At 46.4% G+C, this 12385-nt stretch overlaps 2 protein-coding genes across 2 annotated transcripts; both read right to left on the reverse strand.

Moving 5' to 3' along the window:
* Window positions 1-1711: 1711 nt before the first annotated feature.
* Window positions 1712-6826, reverse strand: LOC125437026 (taste receptor type 2 member 41-like). Its single transcript, XM_048504397.1, has 4 exons — window positions 6397-6826; window positions 5959-6072; window positions 3401-3514; window positions 1712-1866 (listed from the first exon to the last, which is right to left on the reverse strand). The coding sequence occupies exons 1-4, from the start codon at window positions 6824-6826 to the stop codon at window positions 1712-1714; spliced, it is 813 nt and encodes a 270-aa protein (XP_048360354.1).
* Window positions 6827-9249: 2423 nt separating this feature from the next.
* LOC125437027 (taste receptor type 2 member 10-like) lies at window positions 9250-9951 on the reverse strand. The gene has a single exon (XM_048504398.1). The coding sequence runs from the start codon at window positions 9949-9951 to the stop codon at window positions 9250-9252; it is 702 nt and encodes a 233-aa protein (XP_048360355.1).
* Window positions 9952-12385: the final 2434 nt, after the last annotated feature.

Raw genomic sequence — 12385 nt, forward strand, 5'->3', positions numbered from 1 at the left:
CGTAAGGTGACTCCAACCATGAGGGAGAAAAAAAAGAGAAGGGCTGCCGTTTGGGGCTGACAAAATTTCAGGGCCCTGGAGACTCCCGAACGTGCCTCCAGAACAGGGGCAGGAGGGGCCTGGAGCAACAGGAGGCAGCATTCCACACACAGAGATCCACCACCGGGAGGTCCGATGCAGAGATCAAGCGATTTCACAGGCAGGAATTGGAGACAACAATGCAAAAACACCGTCCATTTCCAGGTCGAGAGCAGTAGGGAAGGGCTCATACAGCAGAACGGAAGCGAGGCGGTACATGCAATTCAGAAAAAAGGGAGGCGCAACCCAAAAGGGAGACTGAGCAATCCGCCACTCAGGCCGCGCTCTCCAGAGGCTTCCAAAAATGGGACTTCGAGGGCAAGGACAGAGTAGGGAGCCTCATGACCTTAAGCCATGGAGACAGGAGATGCCTGGCACAACAGCAGCCGGGAAACAGGGCCATCCAGAGGCAGCGGGAGGGACGGGACCGAGGAGCCAAACTTAGGCTATGAAAATTCCTACTATCGATGCTCAGAGGCCACAGTCCTACATGCATCAAGCAGGCAAGGAGCAACAGTCACCCCTCGCACTCCAAAGAGCGGGGTGCGAAAAGGGGAGGAACATTTCATTAAAATTCCCAAACGCAAAGGGCGATCGAGGGCAGGCAGCAAGCTCCGACGCGCCGTTTGAGTCAGGGAACGCAGTTCGTGCCGCGCCGGGTAGGCACTTGGAGCCACGCAGACGCGGGCAGGGGGCACATCGGGAGTAGGAGCCAGGTCTGCAGTCTGTAGGACTGATTCCGAGACAGGGGCAGCCAGAACAGGGCCAACGAGGACCGGAGTCCCCTCCAATCCAGGTCCCAAAACCAACGAGCAGCCAGAGTGGGAAAATGAAATGGAGGCATTCAATTTCGAGAGCAGGTCATGGCCCAAAAAATGCAGATCCAGACAATCTTCCATAAAAGTTGAGGAAGGAATGCTCTGACCATGCCACTGGTCGAAGGGAGACGGGGGTCGGAGCCAGGCGAGGAACAAGCAGCATCTTGGCCACTCGCACCCACCACGCCAAGACCTCTGCTCTTCCGATGCGTGGGAAGCGGGACATCAGAATTCAGAACAGAATAGGAATTTTGTGCCCCTGGGTGATCGAACCAACATGGGGATAGAGAGGTCCCCCACGAGAGACAGAAATCACACCCGGGTCAGGAGGGGAGGAGATAGGGTGGAGCAAGGGCGACCAAGAGACCATCACAGGGCAAATCCTCCTCCATCTCATGGGCAGCAGAGGCCCCCACCACCGACTCCGACACAGGCACCGAGTCCATGGCCAGGTCTACTAGGGCGGATGGGGCATCCGGGGGAACCGAGGGGAGAACGGGTGCAGGAGACAGACTATGCACATGTTCCAAGGCACCAGAGGAGGGCTGGGCAGCCCGTGGAAGGGCATCAGCCACGGGAGGGAGTTCCAGAGCCGGCGGGGGGCATCTCGGATGCACGAGAGGCGTGCTGAAAGCTTGGGCAGCCTCCGGGGCTGGGGTGTGCTGGAGAACTCCAGCAACCACTGCGGGAGGCCCACTAGAGGAGTTGGGACAGGGGCTTCGGCAATGGGCTGGTGGGCACTTTGCCAGCATGAGCCGGGTGAAAAGCTGTGCCAAGCTTACAAGACTCCAACCCTATCTGCATTCTGCTGGGCTTTAGTAGGGGAGTATTCCAAATGTGTGGGTCCACCTCAGCAGCAAGGGGGAGAACTCCAGGAGTGGCTTGTTCAAGCCCAAAGATCCCAGAGCCTGCCTGCCGCCTCCGGGTCTCTCCAGGTCCGAGTGCCCATTGTAAAACGGGGAGCTCACGCCTGTAGAAGAGGGGGCCCCTGGCTATCCCAGCGGGTGGCTTCTGTGGAATTTTGCAGCTGAGGATTCAAAGTAGGGAGATTGAGGCCGGAGAACCAGGGCAGAAAGCCTGCTGGCAGCTGGGTTTCCTCGCTGCGCGGGCTTGGCGATCCTCCGATGCCAACCCAGCATAATTTCTGCTTCAATGTATCGCCAGCTGGTGGCACAATAGCTACATTGGTCCCTATCTAAAGGGGCTTTACGCGGGGCTGGTGGTGGACTGCGGGAGAGTCCCTGGTAACCCAGGCTCTTGCCAAAATCCCGATTCCCACCCACAGTGGCTCCTTCAAAGTGCTCCTAAGCAACCTCCTGTAGAGATTTTTGAATCTTGATCTAGGGCTGGCGCCTATCGGAACGTGATGGGCTGTCTTGGGTACATTCCCTATAATGTGGCTCTCGACCCCAGGTGGGTCCTTGACATTAGTGCTCACAGCTGCCTGCAAGGGCTCCTACCAATTCATGCGGCGGTGGTTCTTCTTTTGCCTTCTCTCCTCGCGATCCCTACGCAACCTCCTCCCTCCCCAAAGTACACATTATTGGCAGTCTTAAGGAGATCTGTTGGGTCCTTAAGGGTATTGTGCTAGGGATCCTGTTCAACTTCTTCCTCGATATCTGGGGAGCTTCCTCCAATGAAACACACTATTGAGCAGGGGGCTGTAGACCAGATTCCTGTGGGATTCTACCCGTGTCCATTTTATGGGGCACTCGAACGGATGCGCTCCATAAAAGCCACGTAAGGTGGGACTCATCCTTATTTCTGGAACTAACTGGTGGAGCTTCCATTAAGATCATGGCGGCGTAATGGGGCTTCATTTCTGAGTCCTGATAATATAAAGCTACTGGTAGTTCCCTAACTCTGTCTCCCTGGTCTGCCTCTAAGTTAACATTATTCCACCCTTTAGCCCCTTACATCGGGAAACACCTGACCATGCATGGCGGGTTTGCACCTTCCGGCATGCATCATCTACGATTGGGTGGCTTCTATCTTGAGGCTGCTTGCATAATTAGGGCCCTTTCCTCCAGCAGTCAGAAGAAGTCTCAGCAATTCGCTGGATATCATGCATAAGGGGGCAAGTGGGTAGCTGAAGATAGGACTCCTACCTAGTTGGGTCATAGCCAAGGGATCAGTTGTAGATGAAGGACCTCTCTTTCCAATTATAAGCAAATCTGTTGAGGGGCAGTAAAAGCGTACCTGAATGCACAGCTGGTGGTGGTTCACGCATTTTGGGGCCATCCCCACCATTTGAGTGCGGATGGGATACATGCCTGCACAGCACTACTTCCTGGGCATTGGGCTCAATTCCAACCTGAAGGCGGTGTTGGAGGGGCGTGGCACCCTAGACGGGTAGTGGCTGCCATTCTCCCAAAGGCTGGTAGACAGGGTGGGATGGGAGAGACGGGGTCTCTACTGATTCCATCGAGAGGGGAAGCACTCAACTGTGGGGACAATGCTTGCAACGCTAGGGAACTCCTCGGCAGACTGCATGTTCTTTTTACCCAAGAGGCCACATCCTCTAGCATCTTGAGTTAAGTGTGCTTCCTCTGGGGTCAAAGGAGGCAGGAGCTTCTCGAGGGTTCCTTCCCCAGCTGGGGGAGGAGGTATAGTCCCCCCTTTGGGGAAAGGTAAGGGGAAGTACTAGGGTGCACATCAGCTGTGTGGACCTGGGGAAGGGGGCCCATCTCCCACTGGGAGGAGGGGTGAGACTGGCACCACCTGGGAACCTCCATTGGGTTGACTATGCTGGGGAGGAGGCGGTGGCTTGGACCAGAAACTAATGAATCCCTGCTACTATGGTCGGCATTTGAGAGGGCTTGAGGCCATAGCCTGTGCAGAGGGACAGGGAAAATCCAGCAAATTGTCTGGGGGAGGGGGGGTAGAATGTCATCCAAGGGTGGCTCCTGAAACTCATGGACTTCCTCCGCGTGACTCCTGGTTCCACCACTAACACAATACCTTAGCTCCTGAATGCAGTGCATAATTTTTAGGATTTCTATATATTTCCATAAAAGTTCTGTAATCTTAATGTTTTGGCCTCGTTTCTTCAACTGGTACTCTCTAAAAGCCTGATAAAGACTTCTGGAGGATGGGCCAATCCAAAGGAACTCTGTTGCCACAACTACCCAAGAATCCAGCTCACAAATTATAATGACCCATTCTCCCCTGCACCAAGGACTCCAAACTCTCTTCCTTGACTACAGGGGGCTTGCGTCCCAGCCTGGGTCCCAATTATATAGCAAGACACAAGCCAGTGGGGTAGATTCCATGGTGCAGAGACTGGGAACCTCCCCATTCTTAGATCCATTAGACTCCTTATCATTTCTGCCTTTGCAAAACTGGGATGCACACCCCTCTACTGTTGTTCTAAACCTACTGTTCTCTGACTTCAAGGCTTCCATTCCAGTCCCTCCCTGGACAAAACTCCATTCTGATTCCTGAGGAGTCTAAGGACACGTTGCTGGGTTTTTAAACCTGGCTCTTGGGGTTCTTTCTTGTCCTTCCTGGACCAACCCCTTAACGCCGAGGCTCCCTCCTCTGTTCCTTCTTTTTATGGCTATACCTAAATTCCCCCCTCCCCTCTCTCTTTCTCTCTCTCTGCTGGGATATCCCGTCCCTCTTTTCTATTCTCGAAGATCCTTCTCACCTTGGTCCTGAAAGAGAGCCTGCCCTTGGTCTCCAAGCAGAAAAGATCCTTGATCTCCCTCCAAACAATCGCTCAAGTTAGCCTTGAACTGCACCTCCTGGCCGGTCGGGTCGGTTCCTCGAGAGCTCAGCACTGGTTCTCCCTGCCTGCCCAGGTAGTCCTGACTGGTGCCCCCCAACTGTTACCAGCACTGACTGACCTAGGAGCACACTTTCCGCCCTAGAGGTATCCTGCTTCCTGCAGCTCTGGGAACCCAAGCAAGACCCCAAGAGCCTCGGGACAAATAGCTAGTGATTTATTGGAGATGCTGACTCCAAGTGGGGTCACAACACTGACCTCCCTTCCAAGACATGAAATACCACTGCGCCATGCCTAAAGCAGCTCTTACAACATCTTAGCCACACTTCTCCGGGCCTGGGAGCCCGGGAGAATAAGGTAAGACAGCCCTACCTCACCATATCATGCCAATAATATCAGGAATCTCTAAAACAAACTCAATCATTCATATTTGGTAAAACATATTGATGCAGGAACCAATCCCAGAGTTCCAGAATGCATCCCCTAGTTCTCTTAGTTTCTGTACCAGGAGTAGGGCTAGGCATGATGTGTCATCAATGGAAAACACAAAGGCTTCCCCTGCATGTCCGAGGTCAATGGAAGGATGAGAGAGATGATTCGTGAAAACCTCCTTATCTGCACGGCTTGACAGGATTTAGGTAGGGCGAGGCTTTCTCAAACCTGAGGGTCTCCTTTTGTCCGCGTCATACACGTAGAACTCCTTTTTACATCGTGAATGGACAGGATGGGCCCAGGTGGATGGAGATGGCTCTCTGCCTTGGGCCAGTGGGAGGTTCCATACAGTCACAAGTACAGGGAAACATACAAATCCTATTTCTACCTAATACAACTGCTTTCTACCTAGCTAATACAAAAACAGAATAAACCTTCCAATCGTTTTAGCTCAGACATAGTCCAGGAGCGGGATTCTCTCCTGGCTCCGCTATCAAGTTCTTATTTATTTGGTTTACACTATATCACAGAAATAGTCATAATAAGAGTCATTTCCATTCCTTTTGTCCTAGCCTTCCACTATCATTCAAAGAGTTGATACTAGCCAAGCCATGGCAATAAATGAAACAGCGATGAAGTTAAGAAGGATATTTGCAAGTGAGAAGAATGCTTGAACTTAAATGTACAGTAGACATTGAAATTTAGCTGCAGTTCAACAGTGAATAAGAACAGTGATAAAAAAAATGCTGGATCCAAGAATTCAATCTCCTTGGAAGTTGACTTCACAGATTTAAATGCTGCTTAAACACCAAGAAAGGTTTTTCAGGTTGTTTGCTCCTCAAGAGATTGTCCTCCTCCTATGCATTTTTGGTAGATTTTAAGATGGATTTTTTCTCAATGGACGTTTTAAATGTTGTATCATCCTCACCCATGCCTGCCTCAGTTTGGGATTGATTAATATCAAGATAACACCATGTACAGAGGGATACAGAGCACTCACATTGTCACATAACACAGCTGTCCAAATGTAATTTAGGTTTACTGAAATCTGCATTGTTTTTAAAGTCATTGCTACAAAGCTGGACAGGTACGAAATAGCAAAGGAAACTAGAACTTTGAGGGCATTCAAATGTACATTAGTGTTGAGATCCCTGTCTCTATTGTTTTGCAGATGTCTTATGTGCTTCCACAGAGACATTATTAATAAAATCTTGGATGACAAAAATATCACCAAAGGAGGGAAATTTGGAACAGTAACTGCAATGATAAACTGCCTACAGGAGTGAGGTGTTTCAATATCTGAATCACAGCTACTGTTTAAAAGTACTGTGTAAAGATTACAAAGAGCTAATCCACTGTTTGATTCCATAATAACAATAGTCATAAAAACAGAGAAGACCACAGAGCTGAGAAGCAGCCATGGGACCAACCCAGAGAATCGCAGCTTCACTTGGAGGAAAACAGGATGGGAGAAGGTGGCAATCTTGAGAAGGTACAAAGCACTAAGCCAGGTGGCAAACCAAAGGTTGATGTTGTCTGTAATGAACCACAACACAGGAAGCTTTAAATCCTTATGGTTCAATGTATAGATACACCGAAAAATGAAAATCATGACTCCATGCAGCATAGCTAATGCGTGCCACGTGAGTCTGGACAAGCCAAGACAAATCAGGATCAGGTCAGTCGGGGATAGCTTCCTGCTTCTGAACCAGTCAATGCAGTTGATGAGGACAATAAATCCATTTGCTACCATTCCAGCAAAGGCTTCCATAGCGAGAAGTGCAAAGCCCATTATCCACAGTGAGCTGGCCATCTTTGCAACCCCAAAACAAAAAAGTTTTTTCTGCTCAGAAACTCGCACTTTCAATCAACACCACACAGCACAACCCTGGGGCCTTGTTTTAGGAACACCAAAGCATCTGAGAGGCAGGAGCTACTTTCCTGTGTTTACCGTGTTGAGATGCAAATATTTCTGGAAAGGACAGTATTACCAATTCTATATCCTGTTCATATTTCCACAGCCAACCAGTTGACTCCCCTGTTCCTACGCCTCAATGCCTCACTCTGAATGGAAATAGTAAGTTTGCTTTAACATCTTTTTTTAAAATTAACTTTTCCTTGTGTCTGTAGAGCCCAGGCAAGGAAGAAGACTACAACCATCCCGGCTTCAGCAATGCAGGAGCCCCACCACCACCACCCAAAACTCTACCAGAAATCCCAGAACAGACAGAAAGCAAAAGGAAGGTGGAAAGGTGGGATTCTTTGGTTTGAACAAAAATTCAAGCCAGTTTAAAGGGACTCAAAACAGCTTGCCTCTGTGGAAAAGTCTCTCTAAATTTTATATGGCCAAAACCATATAGGACAACTTCTGATTTGGCTTATTGGGTTTGCTAAGTATTTGGTTAGAGGGGTTTTTGTCACTTTTTTTAGGTGGTGAATTTTTTTCCCCCCCCCCCCCCCACAAGCTGAATTGGATTTTTTCCAGGTTTGTTTGGTGATTTGGCTTTACTGAATCACCAAGCCTATGAAGAACTTCCTGTAGGGTTATTTATTTATTAAATGTCTTTTGTGTTTACATAGAGAGGTTATTAACAAGATGGATGATGACAACCGTAGCAGAAATGGAATAGAAGTTGAGGCAGTTACTACAATATCTAAGAAGTTACAGGAATCAGATACTTTAATTTCAGTTCTCCCCTGTTCCTAAGCCTCTATGCCTCACTCTGAATGTAAATAGTAAGTTTACTTTAACATGTTTCATATTTAAATTACCTTTCCCCTGTGTCTGTAGGGCGAAAGCAGGGAAGAGGACTACAGCAAGCTCGGCTTCAGCAATGCAGGAGGAGTGGGTTTTCACCAACCCCCCCCCCCCCCCGGACTGAACCAGAAATCCCAGAACAGACAGAAAGCAAGAGGAAGGTGAGAAGGTGGAACTCTTTGGTTTGAAAAAAATTCCAAGCCGGTTTAAAGGGACTCCAAATGGCCAGTCTCTGTGGATGAGTGTCTTTAAATTTTATATGGCCAAAACCATATAGGGCAAATTCTGATTTGGCTTACTGGATTTGCCAAGTATTTGGTTAGAGGGGTTTTCTCACTTTTTTGGAGAGGTAAATAAATCTTCCCAAAAGGTGAATTAGACTTTTTCCAGATTTTTGCTGATTCGGCTTTAGTGAATCACCAAGCCTATGAAGAATTTCCTGTAGTGTTATTTATTATTATTTATTAAATAGATTTAATAGTTTACCCTTCCCCTTTTGGGCTCCTGGTGGCATACAATAAATATATAAATATTTCAGTCATAATAATAAATATCATAAGTAGCCTAGTTATACCACTAAAATATATAAAAAAACACAACCCACCAAAATACCCCCAAAATACAACAATCCAGATGTTCAATTTCATGTCAATTCTGCAACAATGAAACCTACTGCACAGAGGGGAATATTTGGAAGTTAGTAATTATTGATTAGTAGTTAATGATTGACAGTAAGTAGTAAGTGGTAAATGTGGGAGGCCAAGATGGTAACTGTAACAGCCTCAGCCATATACTTGGTAAAACAACTCTGTCTTACAGTTGCTCCAACTCTGTCTTACAGAAACTGCTCCAAGCTTCATAGGGCTCTGGTCTCCTTGGACAGATGGTTGGTCCTGGTTGAGGCAAGTTGGACTTCCTTGTGGGATGGAGATCACTTTAAGTTGGAATTTGGTTATCTAAGTGCTCTTCGGGATTGTGCTTTGAGAGTTTTTCAGGCTCCGTCTTGTAGAAGAAAATATCTTCTCCTTAAAGTCTTTTGGAAAGTTTTGAAATTGTCAGACTCTTGAATGTGGAAATAGCAGAAACCGTAGAAAAGTTCTAAAGCAGTTTATTCCAGGTGGAACGAAGAGTAACAATGTAAAGCAGGATCTGAGCTAGAGAGCTCAGATCCAGGACCTATATCCTTTCAAACCCGCCCCTCCCCATTTCGCCCCACACCAAATGCTACAACAATTACTATTACTACAATTACATTACAGAGTCTCAAAGAGCCTGGGAACCTCTCACACCTCTTTGATTGGACACTGGTGCCAGGAGATGGCCCAGGAAGGGGAGAGGGAAACGGAGAAACATTTTGCAATTCCCATTTGCACATTGATTACCCAGGAAGGGAAAGGGGGAACCAGGGAAGCAATTGCAAATCACACAACGGGGCATCAAGGCAGCATCAAGGCACTGACAGGCGTAGTCCTGACAGACATGTCATGCAAACAGCATTGTAAGTGATGGAGAATCCTGACCCATGTCTGCTTCAGTTTGGGATTAATTAATATCAGGATAAAAGCATGTCCAGAGGGAAAAGCAGCAATAACGTTAGTTATCAGCATTATTGGCCAAGTGTGATCCATGTTATTCCAGATCAGTATAGTCTGTGCAATGAGTGCTAGAAAACTGGACAGGTACAGAACAGAGAAGGAAACCAGAGCTTTAATGGCAGTCAAGTGAGCTTGAGTGTTGAGATCCTTGGTGCCAATTCCATTGTGTTGCAAATGTCTTTTGTGTTTCCACAGAGAGATTATTAACAAGACAGATGAGGACAAACAAAGCAGAAGTGGAATAAAAGTTGAGACACTTAATACAATATCTGAGAGGTTACCGGAATTAGACCCTTTAATTTCTGAACCATTGATGCTCAAAAGTGATGAACTGACAAAGTACATGGACAAACCATTGCTCAACGTTGGTTCTACAATAATGGACATTATAGATGTAATAGCAGAGAGAGCAACGGAGCCCAGAAGCAGCCTTGGCACCAGTCCAGAGATTCTTTGCTTCACTTGGAGGAAAATGGGGTGAGAGAAGGTGGTGATCTTTACAAAGTAGAAAATACCAAGCAATGTGGCAAACCAAGCATTCATAGAGTTCATAAATATCCATATGATGCGCATCAATAGATGTTTGTAATTCAAATTCTCTGCAGCAAGAGAAAAGAAATGTACTGTTTCATCCAGAAACACTACAGTCTGCCACATAAGTCTGGACAAGCCAAGGCAGGTCAGGATCAGGTCAGCTGGAGGTAGTTTCCTGCTTCCGAACCAATCAATGGCATTCACAAGGATAATAAACCCATTTGCTACTATTCCAACAAAGGTTTCAATAACAAGCAGTGTAAAACTGATTATCTTGACTAAGGAAGCCACCATCTTTCTAAGCACAATAGGAAAATGGTTCTTCTCTTTGTGATTTTCACGCTTTTCCCAATGCAGTCCTTTCAGTGATATTCACTCAACAGAGCACAAGACTCAGCCTTTCAGTGTAGGAACTGGGAAACATTTGAGAAGCTGAAGGTATTTTCTAGTGTTGACTGTAGTGATATGCAAATCAAACCAGGAAAAACTGAGTTACCATCTATATTCTATTCTAATATTTCAAGTTTGCACATTCTGCAGAGATATGAAATATGATCTTTGCACCTGTGTTCCCAAAGGATGATGTCATAGTGTTTAGGTATCTGTTCACTTAAATATTTTCATACCCACTTACCGGTACTATTAATAATTATTCATTTGCATGCTGCACAAGTAACCAATTTGCAAGGGTCTTCTAGGGTAGCCCAACATAGAGTACAATACTGAAAGTCTATAAAGTTACAAAACTTGGAATAATTGTGGCAAAGTCAAGGAAAGAATTTAATTGGTAAACCCAATGTAATTACGAAACTGGGTTGATCGGCACCCTCAATGAGCACCCCTGACCTGTTCTATATTTGTCACCAGAGGGGGAACCAGTCACTAGACATGTGAAAAGGTTTTATTCCCATCATGTAATAACAGGTCTAGGAACCAAAGTAACAACATTAATAGGGTTCAGCTGAGGTACTATCATGTCTAAATGCACTTTGAACAAAAGTGGTAGAGAGATTCAAATGGTATCAGTGCTGAGTTATTTGAAAGGTAGAGAAACATTAAAGTTGAGCACAGAAAACACATTTTCTAGTAAACAAAAGAACTTACAATAAATGATAAATTTGACTGATGCTAAGGCAGCTTATAAATACCTGGGCATTTTGCAGCTGGACAACATCAAACATGGGCAAGTGTTGTCAGCAGAGAGTGCACCCAGAGGGTCAGGAAAATTTTGAAATCTGAATTAAAGGGTGGGAATACCATGAAGGTCATCAACACCTGGGCCATACCAGTCATCAGGTACACTGCGAGAATCATCAACTGGACACAGGCTGAGTTGGATGCATTGGATAGAAAAACTCGGAAGCTTATGACAGTGAACCATGCCTTACACCCTCGCAGTGATACTGATAGATTATACCTTCCCTGGAGATCTGGTGGCAGAGGCTTACTGCAAGTACAGCAAACAGGGGAAGAAGAGAAGCATGCACTGGCCGATTATGTGAATGAAAGTCAAGAACAGTCATTGATTGAAGTGAAGAACAGACATTTGCTGAAGACCCAGAAAACCAAACAAAAATACCAAAAAAATGTGATTGAAATGAGGACTGAAAGCTGGCACAACAAAGCACTGCACAGCCAATTTCTAGAGAAGACAAGGTAGACAACGAAAAGATCTGGCTGTGGTTGACAACTGGAACTCTGAAAAGAAATGGAACTCTGAAAAAGGAAACTGAATCCCTGATTTTAGCTGCTCAAGAGCAAGCCATTAGAACAGTGGTTCTCAACCTTCCTAATGCTGCGACCCATTAACACAGTTCCTCATGCTATGATGACCCTCAACCCTAACATTGATCCATTTTACAGATGGAGAACACTGATGCAAAGAGTCATAGATGACCCCTGTGAAAGGGTCGTTTGACCCCCCCAAGGGGGTCGCGACCCACAGGTTGAGAACCACTGCATTCGAACAAATTCGATCAAGGTCAACATTGAAAAATCCTCGAATGATGCAAAGTGCAGATTGTGCAAAGAAGCTGGTGAAACTGTAGATCATGCACTGGCCGATTATGTGAATGAAAGTCAAGAACAGGCATTGATTGAAGTGAAGAACAGACATTTGCTGAAGACCCAGAAAACCAAACAAGGAATACAGAAAAAAAATGTGGATTAAAACAATGAGGACTCAAATCTGGGACAACAAAACATAAGAACATAAGAACATAAGAACAAGCCAGCTGGACCAAGTGATCCTAGAGTCCATTCTAGTCCATAGCTCTCTGCTACCGCTAAAATTGGCCCACCACCAGGTGCCTTTGGGAGTTCACATGTAGGGATGTGTTTAAAGCAATGGCCTTTCTGTGGTTGTTGTCTCCCGAGCACCTGGACTGTTAAGGCATTTGCAATCCTAGTGATCAAAAGAGGTATTCAAGATTGGTAGCCATAA

The sequence above is a fragment of the Sphaerodactylus townsendi genome, linkage group LG07 (genome assembly GCF_021028975.2).
Source record: "Sphaerodactylus townsendi isolate TG3544 linkage group LG07, MPM_Stown_v2.3, whole genome shotgun sequence".
NCBI lineage: Eukaryota > Metazoa > Chordata > Lepidosauria > Squamata > Sphaerodactylidae > Sphaerodactylus > Sphaerodactylus townsendi.